This window comes from Thunnus thynnus, chromosome 4, assembly GCF_963924715.1.
Source record: "Thunnus thynnus chromosome 4, fThuThy2.1, whole genome shotgun sequence".
Taxonomy (NCBI): Eukaryota; Metazoa; Chordata; class Actinopteri; order Scombriformes; family Scombridae; genus Thunnus; species Thunnus thynnus.
The window spans coordinates 18322952-18339637 of NC_089520.1; the positions used below are offsets into that span (position 1 = coordinate 18322952).

Sequence of the window (16686 nt, forward strand, 5' to 3'; positions counted from 1 at the left end):
TTGCTTATTGTTGATATTTAACTGTCAGAGAGGTGCAGAAACCACTTTTAGGTATTTACAGGTCTACCCTACCTATGTATTTGATTTCTTTGTATTTTAAGGTATCCCTGTTATTTTGTCCACATAGCCTACTCTGTGCTAGCGTCATTTGGCTGGTCGGGCCCCATTCCTCACACACCTCTGATGGGCCCCACCCCAGACGTGCTTTGGACAGGGCCCCATGAGTGTGGGAGTGTGTGACTGTGGGAGAGAGTTAAGGGCGTTTGGAAAACAGAGCTTTTATGACCTGCAAGTGTACATTAGGCACATTGGTTTAAACACACTAGTCCTCGTTCACTCTGGGGTATGCATATCCAGTATTTATACACTCTATATGGGCTGCTTGTACGTGTCTTGTCAGTACTGTATGATAAATTATTCACAGTGACACGTTCTGCCTGCATGAAAACCACCTAAAAATGCATACATAGCCTACCCTGCATATATATATATATATTCTGCCAAAAAAGCCCTATTGCAAGGAGCTCTCTCAGAAAATAACAAGCAGATGTCCTAAAAAGCTGCTTCACATATAACAGACGGTGTCTCGGCTATCATAAGGTGAATTGCAGATCACGTTGTTAAGAGAACAGTGAGTGATTTTATGCTGCACTACGTCCACAGACGTCTGGTTTTCTTGACGTCAGGAGAAGTCTGAGCGGACCCAACGCTGCGCACAAGCACAGCAACCACATCGCTCCCAGAGGGAAGGAGAACACATCATAGCCACAGATCGCCATTTAGGTATGTGTGTGTATTTTTTTTTCCAGTTAAATGCTTACAAAAAATGTATCAACAACCCGTGTAGATTTTTCTTTCGCCAATAAAACTTAAAGTGTTTCTGCTGCGCTTCCATGTCGCATGTCTGCAGCCTCCTGATTTCACCTAAAGATGCTGCCTTCTTTTGACTGCCATACCCTTCATACCCTTGAGCGCTGCAGTACACCCACTCCGCCTTTTCTCTCTGTAGCCTATATATGCATGATCACCACCGCGAAAATTATTTCAGTATTGCAGATATATTGCACTGTTAATACATTTTTATTTCCACTCAACCTCCTGCTTGTCATTCACGCCCTGCAGCTTTAATGCAGAGCAGGTTATCAAATGTTTCTCAGTGGAATACAGTTTCCATTTGACTAGAGCTCTTGTTGTATTTGTAGATTTTTAACCTTTCTTCAGAGCGATCTGATTGTTTAAATCTTCAGATGTCAAATAGCATCCTCTCTACTGACCATGCGTTTGTATTTGCGACACTATATGGTCCCTTTCTTGCGACTGTCTCTGCTGCACTGTTTGCCCTACTTTCAAGCTGTTATTTGTTGCTATTCATTGCTGCCTGGCCTTTAGTCAGCTAGTCTGGTTGTTACAAGTTGTGGTTTTCTTTTTTCAGTAGTCATATCTTCTTATCAGTGAGCAAGTTTATTATTATCTTGATCTATTCTGTATTAATGATTGTGTTCTTTTTCATAACATTTTGCTCAGCATTACAAACGTTTTCTTTCTAATTTAGCCTCTCTGATGGAATAGAACAAGTGCAAAGATTGATAAAATAACTCCAGTATTTTTCGTTCTACTTTGGCCACGCATAAGAGAACAAAATAGCAGCTTGAGTTGTGGTGCTGACTTGTCTTGTTGTCATTCAGTGCAATCACACTTTAAGGTCTTAAAAAATGCAAGCACGTGCCGCAATTACAAGAACTTTTAATCAGAACAATCAATGGTACAATGGCTTAAGGCTTTATGCAGCAATCACATCAGTCAGCTAAACTGTAATGGATCTATTAAACTGACGCAGAGGCAGAATAATCCTTGCAGTCTAAACACAATTAAGTGCATTAATTAGTGCAGAAGAAGTGCCCACTGATTATGATATAACATGATTGCAAGACCTGTTTTATTTTCCCTCTGTGAGCTGGAATAATGTTTGTAATGTCTTTGAGAGACAGCATCAAAATACTGTTTGTAGAAGTGTAACATGATACAAAACCACTGAGGGAACTTTTATAGCTTGAGCACTTTCAAATTTCAGTCACTGGTCGAATCAGTATTTCCATCTGTGGTACAATTTAGCACAATCATCTTGATCAAATGATTTATCAGTGTTTCTATTATATACCCTCATGTGGTGGCGGTTAATTGTGCATACTCTTGAGTCTAGTCACTGTTTTTAATTTTGTTCTTTTTGCCCCGTAGCTGTAGTGTGGCGAATCCGATCAGCGTTGTAGGATGCCTCTTGGAGAGGATGGAAATGGATGGAAAAAGAAGACATCAGACATCAAAGAACATTATGACTTCAAAGAAGTGCTGGGAACGTAAGTTATGCTGATAGTTTAGTGCTGTTGTCAGGGTGAGTGGCAACTGCACTGGTTGCCCAAGATCCTCTGAGGGTCCTGAAAGCCCCAGATTCAGTTAGTTACAGTGAATAACTGGGGACATTGTGTCTGGAAAGGCAAAAATCTATATAATTTTTTAATGCTTTGGCGATATTTACCTCCATTGCACTGGTTCCTTTTGTGTCCATTGTATTGAAGGGCTGCAGCAATCTTGAATCCCTCGGAAAGTGAAACGGAAACTATCTGCATAATTGAATACCACATTTGGGTATCATTTGGGTTAACTGACCTGACCCTTTCATTCGGTTCAGTCTTGAAGCTCTGTCTGTTGCAGTTTTTGGAGCTTGAGGCCAAACATAATTAAGCTGCCATGTGTAGTCTGCTCTGTGCACCGTACCTGATGGGCACTTGCAGGTAACAGAGTGCATACACAGTGCACAGAAAATGGGAGACAATAGGGGGGTCAATAGGTGCCCACGGCTCATTTTTGCCCCAGGGCCCTGAGTCTGCACTTTCCAAAAAACTTGACTGATGTTTTGGACGTGCTCGTCATTACAATGTCTATTTTTGACTTTGACTTGTCTTTTTCACGGCCACTGTTGGATGCTGACTCAACTGTTTACCATCCACCTTAAAGCATTCAAAAATGTATTTTTTGCCCACTGTAGTGGTACAAAAACATATGAGAGGGATCACAGATATGTTTTATGGATTGATTGGTCACTGTCAATGCAAAGTTAACAAAATAAAAGCATTTAATTTTGGAAGCAGCTTGGATTCTTCCAAGTTTATTACAGCCATGACTGTTGTTGACAATGAGTTTAAAATGACATCTAGAGCTGCCATGTGTTTAACATGCATGTGTTTTATTTTCACATGCAAGTATGCGTGTGCAGGAATGTGTGCATGGTTACATACAGTATGAATGTGTTTGTTACTGAACATAACTGGTCAGTGAAGTTATTCTGTCAGCCTTGGACATTACATCAGTATTCGTGAACGAGTGTAACTGAACTAAGATTTGATTTGGACACTCAATGGTAGATTCACACTGGGGGACTTTATTGTGGCTCTGACATGGTGGTTCTTGTTGTGGGGACAGTGAGAGAATATGAGAGACAGTGTGTGAACTCATAACTTTGGCTAAAGATGAAATAAACCGGTTACTGCAACTGCTGACTGCAGCCTTCCTATAAAACTTTTGAAGCCCAAGCTCAGTTCATTTAGTGGCAACCTGTATTTCTGGTAACCCTGAGATTGACCACGATTACATTTTGTTACAGGCACATAGTCTGGAATCCAAATAGATTATTTACATATACATTTGGCTCTAATTCTGAAGAAAATTAATCTTCAACTAGCAGGGTAAATGTTGACTTGCAGGCTGTTATGGTGAGGGATGGACTCACACAGACCTGTGACCGTACTCTACAGGGGAACAGGATTGAACCCAGATGGTTGGTGGGGCACATCTCCACCCCCCCAAACTAAGTACAAGTGACCTAGCCCACATCCACCTGTGATGACACGACTCTGCCATATGGAGTGTGGTTGTTTTCTTTCTTTTTGGAATCACACCTGCTTCCCTGGAGAGGCTGCACAGAATCAGATATTAATGACTGCGCAACTCTGGTTCACATCCAAAAAAGTGAAATAGCAGTGGGCAGATGATAAGGCTGTCTGGTTATGTCGAGTGCTGTAGGAGGACATCAAATAAGACTCCATCAGTCTGTGTGTCAGAGCTGTGAGTGCTGTATGCAATGCGTTTTGTCAAGCAAAGCTGTATTATTGAGAATTCATGACTACTGCTACCAACTGCTGTTATGATTCAACAAAACTTCACCGGAACTTAAAACAGTGATTGTAATTTCAAGTATGATTATTAAGGGTTATATAAGACGGATTGAGAGAGTGAATTTCTAGGATAGTATGTTCCCATATTTCAGAAAGAATGGGGAAAAAAGCTGTAGTAATATTCTTTTCCTCCTGTCACTGTAGCTGGACCTGACAGAGGGCAGAATTAATGTGTTGACGGAAAGCTCCTTATGCTCGGAGAGAAGATTACAGAGGAGCTTTATCCAGGAATTCAGTGTGTGAAGTTAATTGATTTATGTTGAAATATTATATTCAATTCCGGCTAATCCTCACAGTGTACCTGTGTTTGGAGTCCACTTCAGGACAAGCTGTCCTCAACGTAGGTTTAACAGATGAAAAAAAATCCCCCCCACTCTACAGTTATGATATCTGTCACCCTTGTCATATCTCTATTGACTCCTTGTTATCCTCATTAACATCTTTTAACAATATTATTAACTCACATGAAATTGATGAGACAGGAAAACAGTATGTAGCACTGATATAACTCTCTTAATAATCCTGAGTCTTAATGGCCTTTTAAGAGTTGTGAGTGCAAATGACTTACTATACAACTATACAACTATAGGGACAATGCACATTAATCAACATTGACATTCTAACAACATCAATTTAACACGGGTGAAATGAAAGGCAGAAAGTGACTAGTTATGTTTCTTTTGAAGTAATGAATAATTTTGAAAACTGTTAAAGGAATTTGCCTTCTTGCCAAGAGTTAGATGAGAAGATCGATAACTTGATACCAATAGCTTAGCACAAAGACTGGAAACAGGGGAAACAGGAAGCCTGGCTGTTCAGAGGTAACAAAGTCTGCCCACCACCACCTCTTAAGCTCACTATTTAACATGTTATACCTCATTTGTTTAATCTGTGCAAACATGAGTTTACCGTATATTGAGAGTGGTATCTATCTTCTCATCTAACTCTCTGCAAGAAGACAAATGTGTATTTAATACACAGTACTCTAGGGGTCTTGTTTTCTCAGCCACATCCTGTGTAAGGCCGCTGTCTGCCACTGTGACCTCCAGGGAGAAGACAAATTTCCCGGAAGCCACTCTTGAGGAGCATTACAACACTTGGGGAATAGTGCTCACCAGGAAACAAGACTCCCATGTTCATCATCCTAGTTAACATTTGCTAATTGGCACTGAACAGCCAAAGTATTGGAAAATTTAAAATTTTGACCCAATGGTGTCTCTAGATGAAAAGTCAGGGAATCACCAAAGTGATTACAAATCATCCTGAGGGGGACATCGATGTACCAAATGTCATGCCTATTCATCCAATAGCTGTCGAAACTCTTCCACCCTCTATAAATGTCTGTATGAAATTTCACGATAATCAATACAGTTGTTTAGATATTTTAGATATTATAGTCTGGACTGAACAGCTGGAACAGCAGATCAACTGACAGACAGACTAACATTGTTATCCCTAGAGCGATGCAGCTAGCATGTACTGAATGATATACCTTCATCTTAATATGATTCCTTTTTTTCTTGTATTCACAGTCAGAAGTCTAGTGGAAAGATCTGAGCTGGACTATAGCCAATATGGAGCCATGTTTTTTGTCAGGTTTTCTTAACTTCAATCTGGAGGGCTACACTATCCAGAGAGTTTTGTATGTTTTGTTTCTGCAGATGGGAGGAATGATTAGAGTAGTTTGCCCATCACTGCTGTTGTTATTGGTTATAGCCTGTAGCCTGTGTAATGGCTATAGGTGTTGGCTTCTGTAACAATTCTTTCTTTCATAGATTTCTTAAATTTCTTTTGTCATGGTTTGGTGTGTTCTTGTGTGAAATATGATGATTTGAAGGGTTAGTTAGGATTTTCGGACATGGTGATATGAGTTATTTACTGGTGGTGATATTGATGCATTATTGGACATTAGCACAGTTTACAAGTCTTGTGGAGAATGATATCAAAGCGAGCCAGCAGGTTGACTGACATAAATGAAGAGCTTGGGGCCAGTTCACAAAAACATTTCAGACCACAACACAGAAGTAAAAAATGTTTCAACCATCCACAGCAGAGTGTTTCTCAAATGTACTGCTGATGCTTGATTCTCCATGGCAGATCTTTCTATTATGGAGCAATTGAACAAACAAAATAGTTACATTAAACAGAGCAGCTGTACAATAAAAGCATGAAACATACAGTTTGTGAGGTTGTCTGCCAACAATTAATGAGATGAAGGTGACTAAGAGCTACAAAAATCTGAGGAATTTGGTTTTGATTCTCAGTGGGAGTAGCAGTACTAGCTTTCATTCTTTCACACAAGAGCAATTTGGGAGAGATTTGATTGGAAAAGATAGATATTTTGCATGGATGGTAAATTGTTTCACTCAAAAACAGGATAACTAGAAATTGAGCTTTACATTTCATGGGGCCTTGAAAAAGAATCAAAGACGTAACATATGTGGCAGGCCAGTTTTAAGAGCCATTTATACAGTCCACATTGATAACGTGTTGGAGCATTGTTGGAAAGCACTTGTACTGGTTGAATTGTTTATAAAGGAGAGCAGAGGAGTTAAGAGGTTTGACCTACACATGACTTTACTAGAGTAGATGGAAAACGTACAGTTGTACAATTGTTAGTGAATGGTCCAGTCCCTCGGTTTGTTGACATGAACATAAAATATTATTTTTCATAATGACAGCAGTGTAAAAATGGATCTGGAGATGTGTCAGAATGGGATTATACAGTACTGTATGTCCACACACACATGCACTCTTCTCTTTCTTTCTCCCTCTCTCAAACACACCCACTCCCACACACACATTCACACACACACACACAAAATGGATTAGGCTAAAAAGAGAAAGCTTTTTTTGGGACTTGGAGGCATGTTTGGCTGGAAGGGACCGCTTACATCAGGTGAGATCGATAGCCTAATGGATGCTTGTAGCTATCCGCTACAAGTCCAAGGGGCCTTCTCTCCCTGATTGATAGTGCGGTCTTTAAAACAAAATGAAATGAACAAACAAAAATAACATCATGAATAATACTTACCACTGCAGCAAACATCCATCATTTTAAGTGAGATGCGACAGGCTTTTATTAGGATGCACCAGCTCCTAACAAGTTCAGATTTAGCCTACTGTAGTTATAACCTAATTCTTTTCTAAGTGGTGGAGATTTACGCACCACTAAATTAAAATGGGTTGCACCATTCAAATCTTGTTCTTACCTAGAGATTAGTTGTTACCAAATATTTACACAGAGTACTTGCCAGGTAGAACTGACTGACAAATCTAACATTTACTTGACCCTTTTAGAGTGAGGAATCCAAAACCTGATACAATGCTAATGATCTAAACTGTACATTTTAAATTACATTTCACAAAAATAATACAACATACTCAAAGTACAAGACATTATGCAACAAGGATTGGCAGTTAATATTAATATGTCATTCATCCTCTTAAAACTCTAATTTTTGGAAATTATTCTACAACTTGTGATGCTACATTGACTTTCTTTTTACACAGTTTATTGCTTTTGATCAGATGGAGCTACAAATGTTTCTTCCTTTACTTGGTAAGACATTTCTTATGTTTTAATGGTATAACCAAATAGTATATCGCTAGTTTGAAACTAGCTTAGCAGGAAGAGCGCACCGATTAAGTGAAAGCATAGAGCAACACTGATAGTGATATGAGAATGTGTGAATAAATATTTGCCCAGATGGACAGCTGGGATTACAGTTTCTTCAACAACTTGTGTGTGTGTGTGTGTGTGTGTGTGTGTGTGTGTGTGTGTGTGTGTGTGTGTGTGTGTGTGTGTGTGAGAGAGAGAGAGAGAGAGAAAGAGAGAGAGAGAGAGAGAGAGAGAGAGAGAGAGAGAGAGAGAGACCCATGCTGTGGTGTTCATGTTGTGCTTATGGCTTTGGGCAATGGCAGCCACCATCACTCTGCTACAGATGCATGATTCCCATCTATCTATCTATCTATCTATCTATCTATCTATCTATCTATCTATCTATCTATTGGCTCATATATAGCTGTAAAAATGTCTAAAATGTGCGGTGACAGCCTTGTTCATGTGCACAAAAACAGCCTAGCTGACAGATGCGTCAGCTATGAGTCTTGAGACAAATGACTCACATGAAACTTATTTATTTTAATTTTTTGAGAGCAAGTTACTGTAATGTGTGTGCCAGCATTATTTCATGGCATAAAATTGATAAAATAATGTGTCAGTATTTCAGGATCAAACCAGAAATTGCCAGTGGAATAAATAATCTGTTTTAATCTGTTATAGTGAGAGACAGAGAGCTAATCAACTTAAGTGAGCAAACCAATCTACTTACTGGCAAATGGGAGAAGAAATATATAAAGACGTATGAGGCTGGACAATAACATAAACATTTTTTATATCCCTTTTTACTCATGTGAAATCCAAAGATGTACACATACACTCTTAACTAAATCTCATCAGTTGAGAATAACAGCTGTAACTTCCTCTCTTCCTCCATTTACTGCTCTTCTCTCTCCTAAACCCGCTGAGAGCCCACCCCTACTACGTCTCCAAGGAGAAATGAGCAACTGGATGGTTAATTACAATGTGTCTCAAGGCAACAGTAGAAAAGTGTGTGTGCATTCATGTGTGTGTGTGCATACATCCATTAACATCCTCCTCTAGCTCTCTCATTTGCTCTTAGTCATTCTGTCACTCACAGATATTGGGTGAAAGGATGCAGATGTAATATTTAAAAGTACCTTTTCAACCATCAGTCCAGATTACATGCAGCCACACAATCACTACTGACAGTATTTCAATTCTTGGCATATTTTTCTTTTCAAGCGTTGCATAAATAAAAGTTAAAATAACAGGATCTTTGAGCGTAGATCAGATAACATACAGAATAAACACAAGATCAAAATTTGTTATCAGATATTTACTGTAGTACAAGCAGGCCATAAATCGCTCCAAAGGACATCGTTTGAGTCCAGGGAGAACATTTGGTTTACCCTGTCATCTTTCTAACAAATTTGACAATACAAGCAGTGACAAAGAATAAAATAACAGATATTTTTTATCTTGTTAAACTGAAAAGGCCATTATTACAGTAACAGTAATCATATTTGTTTGGGTATCAGGGTTAGCTGGATTTTAAGGGGGGTGTTGCTCTCATCGCATATTTTACTTCTCACCACTATTTCAGAAACAGCTGGGGGCTGAAGCTAGCTCATGTGATCATTTTTCTTGTTTCAGATAATCAGCTAAAGCTGAAACAATTAGTCAATCGATAAGTTGATCGTCAGAAAATTAATTGGCAACCATTTGGATTTAGTGTATGTCAGTTATCAAGCAAAATGCCAAACATTCTCTGGACATTGCTCCACATTTCAATGATATATTCACATATCATTCATCACCTTTAGTGTCCCACCTGTCTGTCTCTTTGTCTTGGCCCATTGATCATCCTATTTTACAGTAAAAAGCTAATAAGACTAAATGGATTTTTACAGACCAGTAATAGAAGTTTGACTCTCCCCAATGAAACCCTGGCTGTGAATGCTGCAGACTTAAACACATTAAAATGCTTTCATGGGTCGATGAGAATTGGAGCTTTATGTGATTTTGCTCTGAGATCATTTTAAGGACTTTTTAGAAAATGAAACTGGAGATGTGTGTGTGTGTGTGTGAGAATCTGCTCTCCTCGTGTGCACTGGCTTCACTATGCAAACGTTTCTGCTGCGCTGGTTCGTTGAGCACAACATGGCCACAGTACAAAGCCATCTCAAGGATTAGCACAGATCCACATTGAGCATTTACTCTGACATGATGATGGAAATGAGAGGAGGTGAACTGATCCACACTGAGCATTTACTCTGACACGAGGATGGAAATGAGAGGAGGTGAACTGAGAGACGGCCGGGTTGCACAATAACTCTTCAGCTCTGTAATTAAGTGTTAATAACCATTAAAAGCAGAATAAACATAAAGGGAGAGATGTTTGCCGTCTTATCACATGGTTTCTGTTGGCAACAGCACTCTGAAGTCTGCATCCTTTTATTTAAGGTCACAGACTTAAGTGAAGTTGTCCTCCATTAAGATTGAGAGCTACTTAGACACTCCACAGTGTGACAAATGGAGAAGAAGAAGAAATATTTGCTAAAACATGAACATTGACTGTCCATTGTGTATTGCATGACAGTGCTGTTTCACCGACATGTAAAGGATCCCTGTGGTTGCTAACAATGTTCATGTGTTCAGGCCTCCTCCTGAGCTCCCTCCCACACTCCTGTGGGGAGACTATGTAAATACACACTATTCTCCCTCTCATCATCGCCACACCATAATCCATAATGCAGTCTAGTCTCCCTCAGAAACAGCCACACTACATTTACTGCATCTATTATTGAATGGATTAAAAATAGTTTTTTTTTTTGTTTTTTTTAAAGCAACTGCTACTCCTGTAAATGTCTGTATGTGACTGTTGCTTCACCTCCTGAGCCTTTCTCAGCCCCAAAACCTCTCGGTAATGTCACCATTTTGAATTATTCATCTAAACACCACTCACACACACACGCACACACACACACACACGCCATATAAACACACAGCCAGATGGTTGAATGAAAAGTATTAGAAGATCATATTTAACAGCCCTGGTGTTGAGAGACATTTTTTGGAAGAAAATATCTAATAACTGAATTTAATTTAATTAGTGTCGGAATTAACTAAAAACACAACTTTGCATTGAGACAATATTAAGCAATTATTGGATAAAAAGATCCGAAAAAATGATTTGTGTCAAATTATCTTCAGTCCATAATGTTGAACGATTTTCAATCCATCGTTGCCTGTATCTTAAGAAAAATAAGTCCTTCCTTTGCTTTCCAATCTTGTCCATTTCACCCTGCACTCTATTTCTCTTGCTCTCTCTGACGTGTGCATATGTGTGTGTGTGTGTGTGTGTCCACTGCCTGTGTTTTAGGGGAGCTTTCTCAGAGGTGGTTCTAGCAGAGGAGAAGAGGACCCAGAGGCTGGTGGCCATCAAGTGCATCCCCAAGAAAGCGTTGGAAGGCAAAGAGAACAACATTGAAAATGAGATTGCAGTACTACACAGGTAAGGTCGCCAAAGTCCCCCCCTCCCTCCTCCCCCAGTACGCATCAGCTGTCACTCTGTGTCCAGCAGGAGGAATTAGTCAGCGCAGCCTCTTACAACAATGCATGTGCAGATGCAGAATATATATGCAGGGGTCAATCGAATGGGTGACTTAATGCATGGTGTCAGTAGAAACAGTAGGATTGTGCACCGGAAATGTCAGGAGTAAAGAAGATAGACCTATTTTTAGTGTCCCTGTTGCCAGGGCAACAGCACACAGAGGCGGAGATGGTGTGGAGTTCCCCGCAGCAGTGTATTGAAGAAAGAGAAAGAGACATGGGGAGGAGAGATGGAGAGGGGGGTGGGATATTACTGAAGGAAAAAAGATATGGAGGAATGGGAGGAGTGGAGTTTAGCCAAATACTTAAAGTCACCATTAAAGAAATAAAAGACATCAAGAAAGTTAAAAAAAAAATTATCAGAAAAACATAGAAAAATTCCATTAAAAGTCACATTAGCCTCTCTCAGCTGCCACTGTGTTATGGTGATAGCGTGCTCATATGCTCTCAACTTGACTCGAGAGCCAAGAGAGATGCTCAACTGGCTGCTTGGCTGGTTTATAATAACAATCTTTTTTTTTTTTTTGCATGTGAATTGCATTTATTACAGTTTTCTGTCAAGTCTCTCTTATAGTACCAGCTGCACACACTGGTCTGTATATACAGCCAGTCAGTCATTGTCATTCACAGCGAGAGGTAGATATCCATCATAAGCTCTGCTATGTTTGATGTGGGAGATTTTGTTATGGAGTATTTTAGGAGAACGAGATAGGGCTGATCCCAGTTTACTGCAGGACTTTCCATAGAAAAGAGAGAACAGACCACTCTAAATGTGAAATATGCGGCAAGAATGCCATCTGGTGACCATTTCACACTAAGCATTAGAGAATTGTGTCTCATTTACAAATGCAACATGTTCTATTTTGTTCTATTTCTTATGATTTCTGTCCACTTATCTTCCTCAGAATCAAGCACCCCAACATTGTTTCACTGGAAGACATCTTTGAAAGTACATCTCATCTATATCTTGTTATGCAGCTGTGAGTTCTCCTTCCTCTTTTATGTTATGCAAGGTCTATTCATATAGAAGGCATGCATTTACAAATATTCAATACAGAGCTGAAACAATTTATCTATTAATCGATTAGTTGATTGACAGATGATTAATCAGGAACAATGTATTAAGCATAAATGCCAAATGCCCTGATGTCTCAATGGAAATGTGACTTTTGTATGTTTTTATGACATTTTATTAGCTTAATATTTAGTTAACATATAGTTTTCTGCTTCTGTATCCTCTCAAGTAGCTTAAGGTGGTCTTATTCCACCTTCTAGTAGCATATGTATATTCATATACATCATATTCAGAATGTAAGTGTGTTTTTTATAGCCGCACCAAATATTCTACAAATCTTGTCTTGTGTATCATTTTATACACAATTTTTCTCTAAAATTCAGCCTGATGACATATTTGGCCACTTTGGTATCAAGAATTTTAAATAAATTTCTGTGTTTTGAACAATATTTGGCAGCACAGCATGAGACTGTAATAATCTGCCTGTTTGTCAAGTTGTTTTTGGTAATGTAAAGACCCTGGACAGAGATGCTGAAACATCTTGACTGAGTTTCTGATTCACATGGATTGTATATTCTTTGCATGGCAATTCCAATTGTGTGCCCTGTACCCTTACCAAACTACATGGGGGAAAAAAAAACGATAAAAATGTTGGTCACAAAAAAGGGGGGAAACAGTGAAATGACAGATATAATTCAATACAAAATCATTGCCAAACTCATACTAAAACCTGCTCTTTTTCCATCATTTTTAATCATCAGGGTATCTGGAGGCGAGTTGTTCGACAGGATCGTGGAGAAAGGCTTCTACACGGAGAGAGATGCCAGCCAGCTCATCCACCAGATCTTAGATGCAGTCAAATATCTCCATGATATGGGGATCGTCCACAGAGATTTGAAGGTATTAAGGTCCAGGGAAGACAGAAATGTAACAGCTCAATCTGGCTTGCAGTTGGTTCGTCAGTTGCAAAACCTTCCTCTTTGATCATCCTTCCTGTTTTTGCAGCCAGAGAATTTGCTGTATTACAGCATGGACGAAGACTCCAAGATTATGATCAGTGACTTCGGACTGTCAAAGATTGAGGGAGCAGGCAGTGTTATGTCCACAGCCTGCGGTACTCCTGGATATGTGGGTGAGGCATTAATTTCTTTGGTCAGGCAGACTCTCCTCACCCTCCCACCCCTCCCTCTCTTTCATGTGAGCTCAGCACTTGCTGTTTCAGCTGATATCCCCTCTTTATTCACTGCGTTGTGAGAGGCTCTTTCATCCACTACTGAGTCAATTGCAAGTGTTTCAGAAGTACTCTCTACCTGTTTAACGTGACCTACCAGATCACATGGTATTACTGAGAGGTCAAGATTACTTGAATTCAGCCTCACTGCTGTTCTGACTCATATATTTTCCGCTTTTTTTCCCTCTGAATGTCTGCCGTGTGTGTTTCACAGCTCCTGAGGTGCTCGCTCAGAAGCCGTACAGCAAAGCAGTGGATTGCTGGTCCATAGGAGTTATTTCTTATATTCTGTAAGTCTGAGCTGATTCATCCCTGAGATGTAGAGTGATCTCTTCATTGTTCTGAATATGTTGTAATGTCACTCCTTCAGGTTATGTGGATATCCTCCATTCTACGATGAAAACGATGCAAAGCTGTTTGAGCAGATTCTGAAAGCAGAGTATGAATTTGACTCTCCATACTGGGATGACATCTCAGATTCAGGTATTCCTTAAATATCTACAGCAGATACAACAATAATAAATAACAAGTGAAAGTATCTTTTTTTATAACATAAACTAAAAAACTGTTTGCAGCCAAAGACTTCATCTGTCACCTGATGGAAAAGGATCCTTTGAAAAGATATACGTGTGAGCAGGCCCTCCAGCATCCATGGTAGGAAAATCTAATTCCTTTCTCTCTTTTGATATTTACTCATTAGCATGAACCTCAATTATCTACAAAACAAAAATATACATGCAAATATGCACATATGCATGGCTTTACATATAGCTGGGTGCAGTGCTGAAACTGTTCATTGATTAGTTAATCAAAAGGAAATTAAAAGTATTTATCAGGTAAAAATACCAAACATTTGCAAGTTTCAACTTCTCAAATGTGACGATTTGTGTTTTGACAACGCCACCTTGGACTTGGATTTTTCACTATTTTCTGACATTTTAAAGACTAAACAGTAATCAATTCATTGAAAAAATAGTCAAAGGTGACATATTCAGATAGATTTTTTTCATGATATACTACTATTATACTACTATTATATATGACAAAAAAAATTAAATCCTCACATTTGGGAGGCTGGAACCAGCTAATGTTTGGCATTTTTGCGATTAATCCATACTCGAAATAGTTGCAGATTAATTTTCTGTCAACCTACTAATCGATTAATCAACTACTCATTTCAGCTTTAATCGACAGATTCAATTGACAATCAAAATAAGTCCCAGGCAGGTGCCTCAAATGCCTTTAAGTTCTCTAATTCCCGTTGACTTTGCAGGATCTGTGGAGACACAGCTCTGGACAAGAATATCCATGAATCTGTCAGCGCTCAAATCAAGAAGAACTTTGCCAAAAGTAAATGGAAGGTCAGTGCTTTGGTTGAATCACAGAGCATCTTGCTGAAAAAGCAGTATTAAGATTGGCAGGAGTAAGAGCACATTTTGTACGCCTTTGCTGTTTTTTCTCCTTCAATAGCTGTCAGACACAGAGGGGTATTATTTTTTTATTTTTTTCCCTTCCCCTCTCTGTCTCCATGCAGCAAGCGTTTAATGCCACAGCGGTGGTGCGCCACATGCGCAAGTTGCAGCTGGGCACTAGTCTCGAGGGACCCAGTCAGATTACTCCCACCAGTCCCTGCCACGGACATCTGCTCCCAGAAGAAGAGGAGGAGGAGGAGGAGGATGATGATTTGGGAAATGGGGAGGAGGAGAGCTGTAAGTTTTGAGTGCAAAGTTATTACGACTTATAGTCAAAACGGCCACAATTATAAGATTAAAGCCCCATTTGGGGAGTTGATATTCCAGGGGGAGGTGGGTACTTCCCCTCCTCCCTCATAATTCTAGCTACTGGCAAATGGAGCTGGTTCTGTAATAGGCAGTGACATACTGCGGAAAAGTCATGTGACCTTCATTACTAGCCTATTATTTTTAGCATCTGTATTATTTACCCTTTATTATTTAGCTATAACTTCAGCATTACACACTTTCAAACTATTTAAATGTTTCCTTCTGAATGTTAATTGGGTTATGGTTTTACACTAAGAAAGTGAATCACACATGACCTCCCCAAGAGAGATAAATCCAGTCCAGTCCAGCAGTTGAATAATACTGGGTTTTCCCCTTAAGCTTTATATGTTCCCTGTTTTGCTGTAACATCCAGTGTCCCACTACGAGGACGGTCGCCGTGGAAGCACAGAGGGCAGCACAGATCGGGACAGCCTGAGAAGCTGCACTTACTGCTGCAGGCCAGCCAGTCGTGTCTGAGCGCAACCTCCCGTTGTCACAGTGACATTGTATCCCTGGAGCACCCAGAGCCCGCCCGCCCAGTCTGGCCAGGAATGCAGAGTAGTTATCAGGCAGTGTCCACCAGAGTTCATCCACAGCGAGCCGTCACTGTCACAGTGTGTAGAAACATGCTGTAAGTCTTTGTTCAAAACCACATCCTGACTCAAGATACACACGTTTTAACTTTGTTGCGGAACATGTATGCAATGCTGCTCCGAGTGGACAGAGTTCATGACATGATGTTTTCTTTTAAAAAGGGTCTGTCTGCATGATTATGAAATAAACACCCTAACAACTTGTAGTTGTCCTTTCTGCAGCTATAGCAGGTCATTTGGACTTTAGCTTCAGGAAGGATCTAAGCTCTGTAATTTAAATCAAAGACGAGGCAGTGGTCTAAAGGCAGTCCTCTTCATTATTTTTGGTCTTACATTATTCGTCACATCTACCTCTAATCACAATTACCATCTGTCTGCATCCATCTGGCCCACACGCTCTACATTTCTGGCAGCTTTCTTCAAAAAAATCTGGCCAGACGGGGCAGAAAGAATGGGGAACGCTTTTTTAGAGGGGAAACAATGCTGAAAGCTAGTCCTGCATGTCTTTATACTCTTCACCCGTCAATGTGACTCAGTCCAGTCACTGACCAAGTAGCTGTTTAGTTAAATAGAGTTCATCTCCACTGCCGACACCACCTGCCCATTTGTTCTATTTGACCACTCTCGTCTTTCTTCTCA

At 39.8% G+C, this 16686-nt stretch overlaps 1 protein-coding gene across 1 annotated transcript; it reads left to right on the forward strand.

Moving 5' to 3' along the window:
* Positions 1-595: 595 nt before the first annotated feature.
* Positions 596-16192, forward strand: camk1a (calcium/calmodulin-dependent protein kinase Ia). Its single transcript, XM_067587137.1, has 12 exons — positions 596-783; positions 2236-2354; positions 11198-11329; positions 12333-12407; positions 13204-13342; positions 13448-13574; positions 13888-13963; positions 14044-14156; positions 14249-14327; positions 14947-15034; positions 15208-15382; positions 15828-16192. The coding sequence occupies exons 2-12, from the start codon at positions 2269-2271 to the stop codon at positions 15929-15931; spliced, it is 1194 nt and encodes a 397-aa protein (XP_067443238.1). The 5' UTR covers positions 596-783; positions 2236-2268; the 3' UTR covers positions 15932-16192.
* The last annotated feature ends 494 nt before the right edge of the window (positions 16193-16686 follow it).

Bases quoted from the DNA above. Each gene is read 5' to 3' on its own strand.
- camk1a (XM_067587137.1), top strand. From the start codon at position 2,269: ATGCCTCTTGGAGAGGATGGAAATGGATGGAAAAAGAAGACATCAGAC. The intron at 11,330-12,332 runs GTAAGGTCGCCA...TATCTTCCTCAG, and splicing joins GAGATTGCAGTACTACACAG to AATCAAGCACCCCAACATTG. The intron at 12,408-13,203 runs GTGAGTTCTCCT...TTTAATCATCAG, and splicing joins CTATATCTTGTTATGCAGCT to GGTATCTGGAGGCGAGTTGT.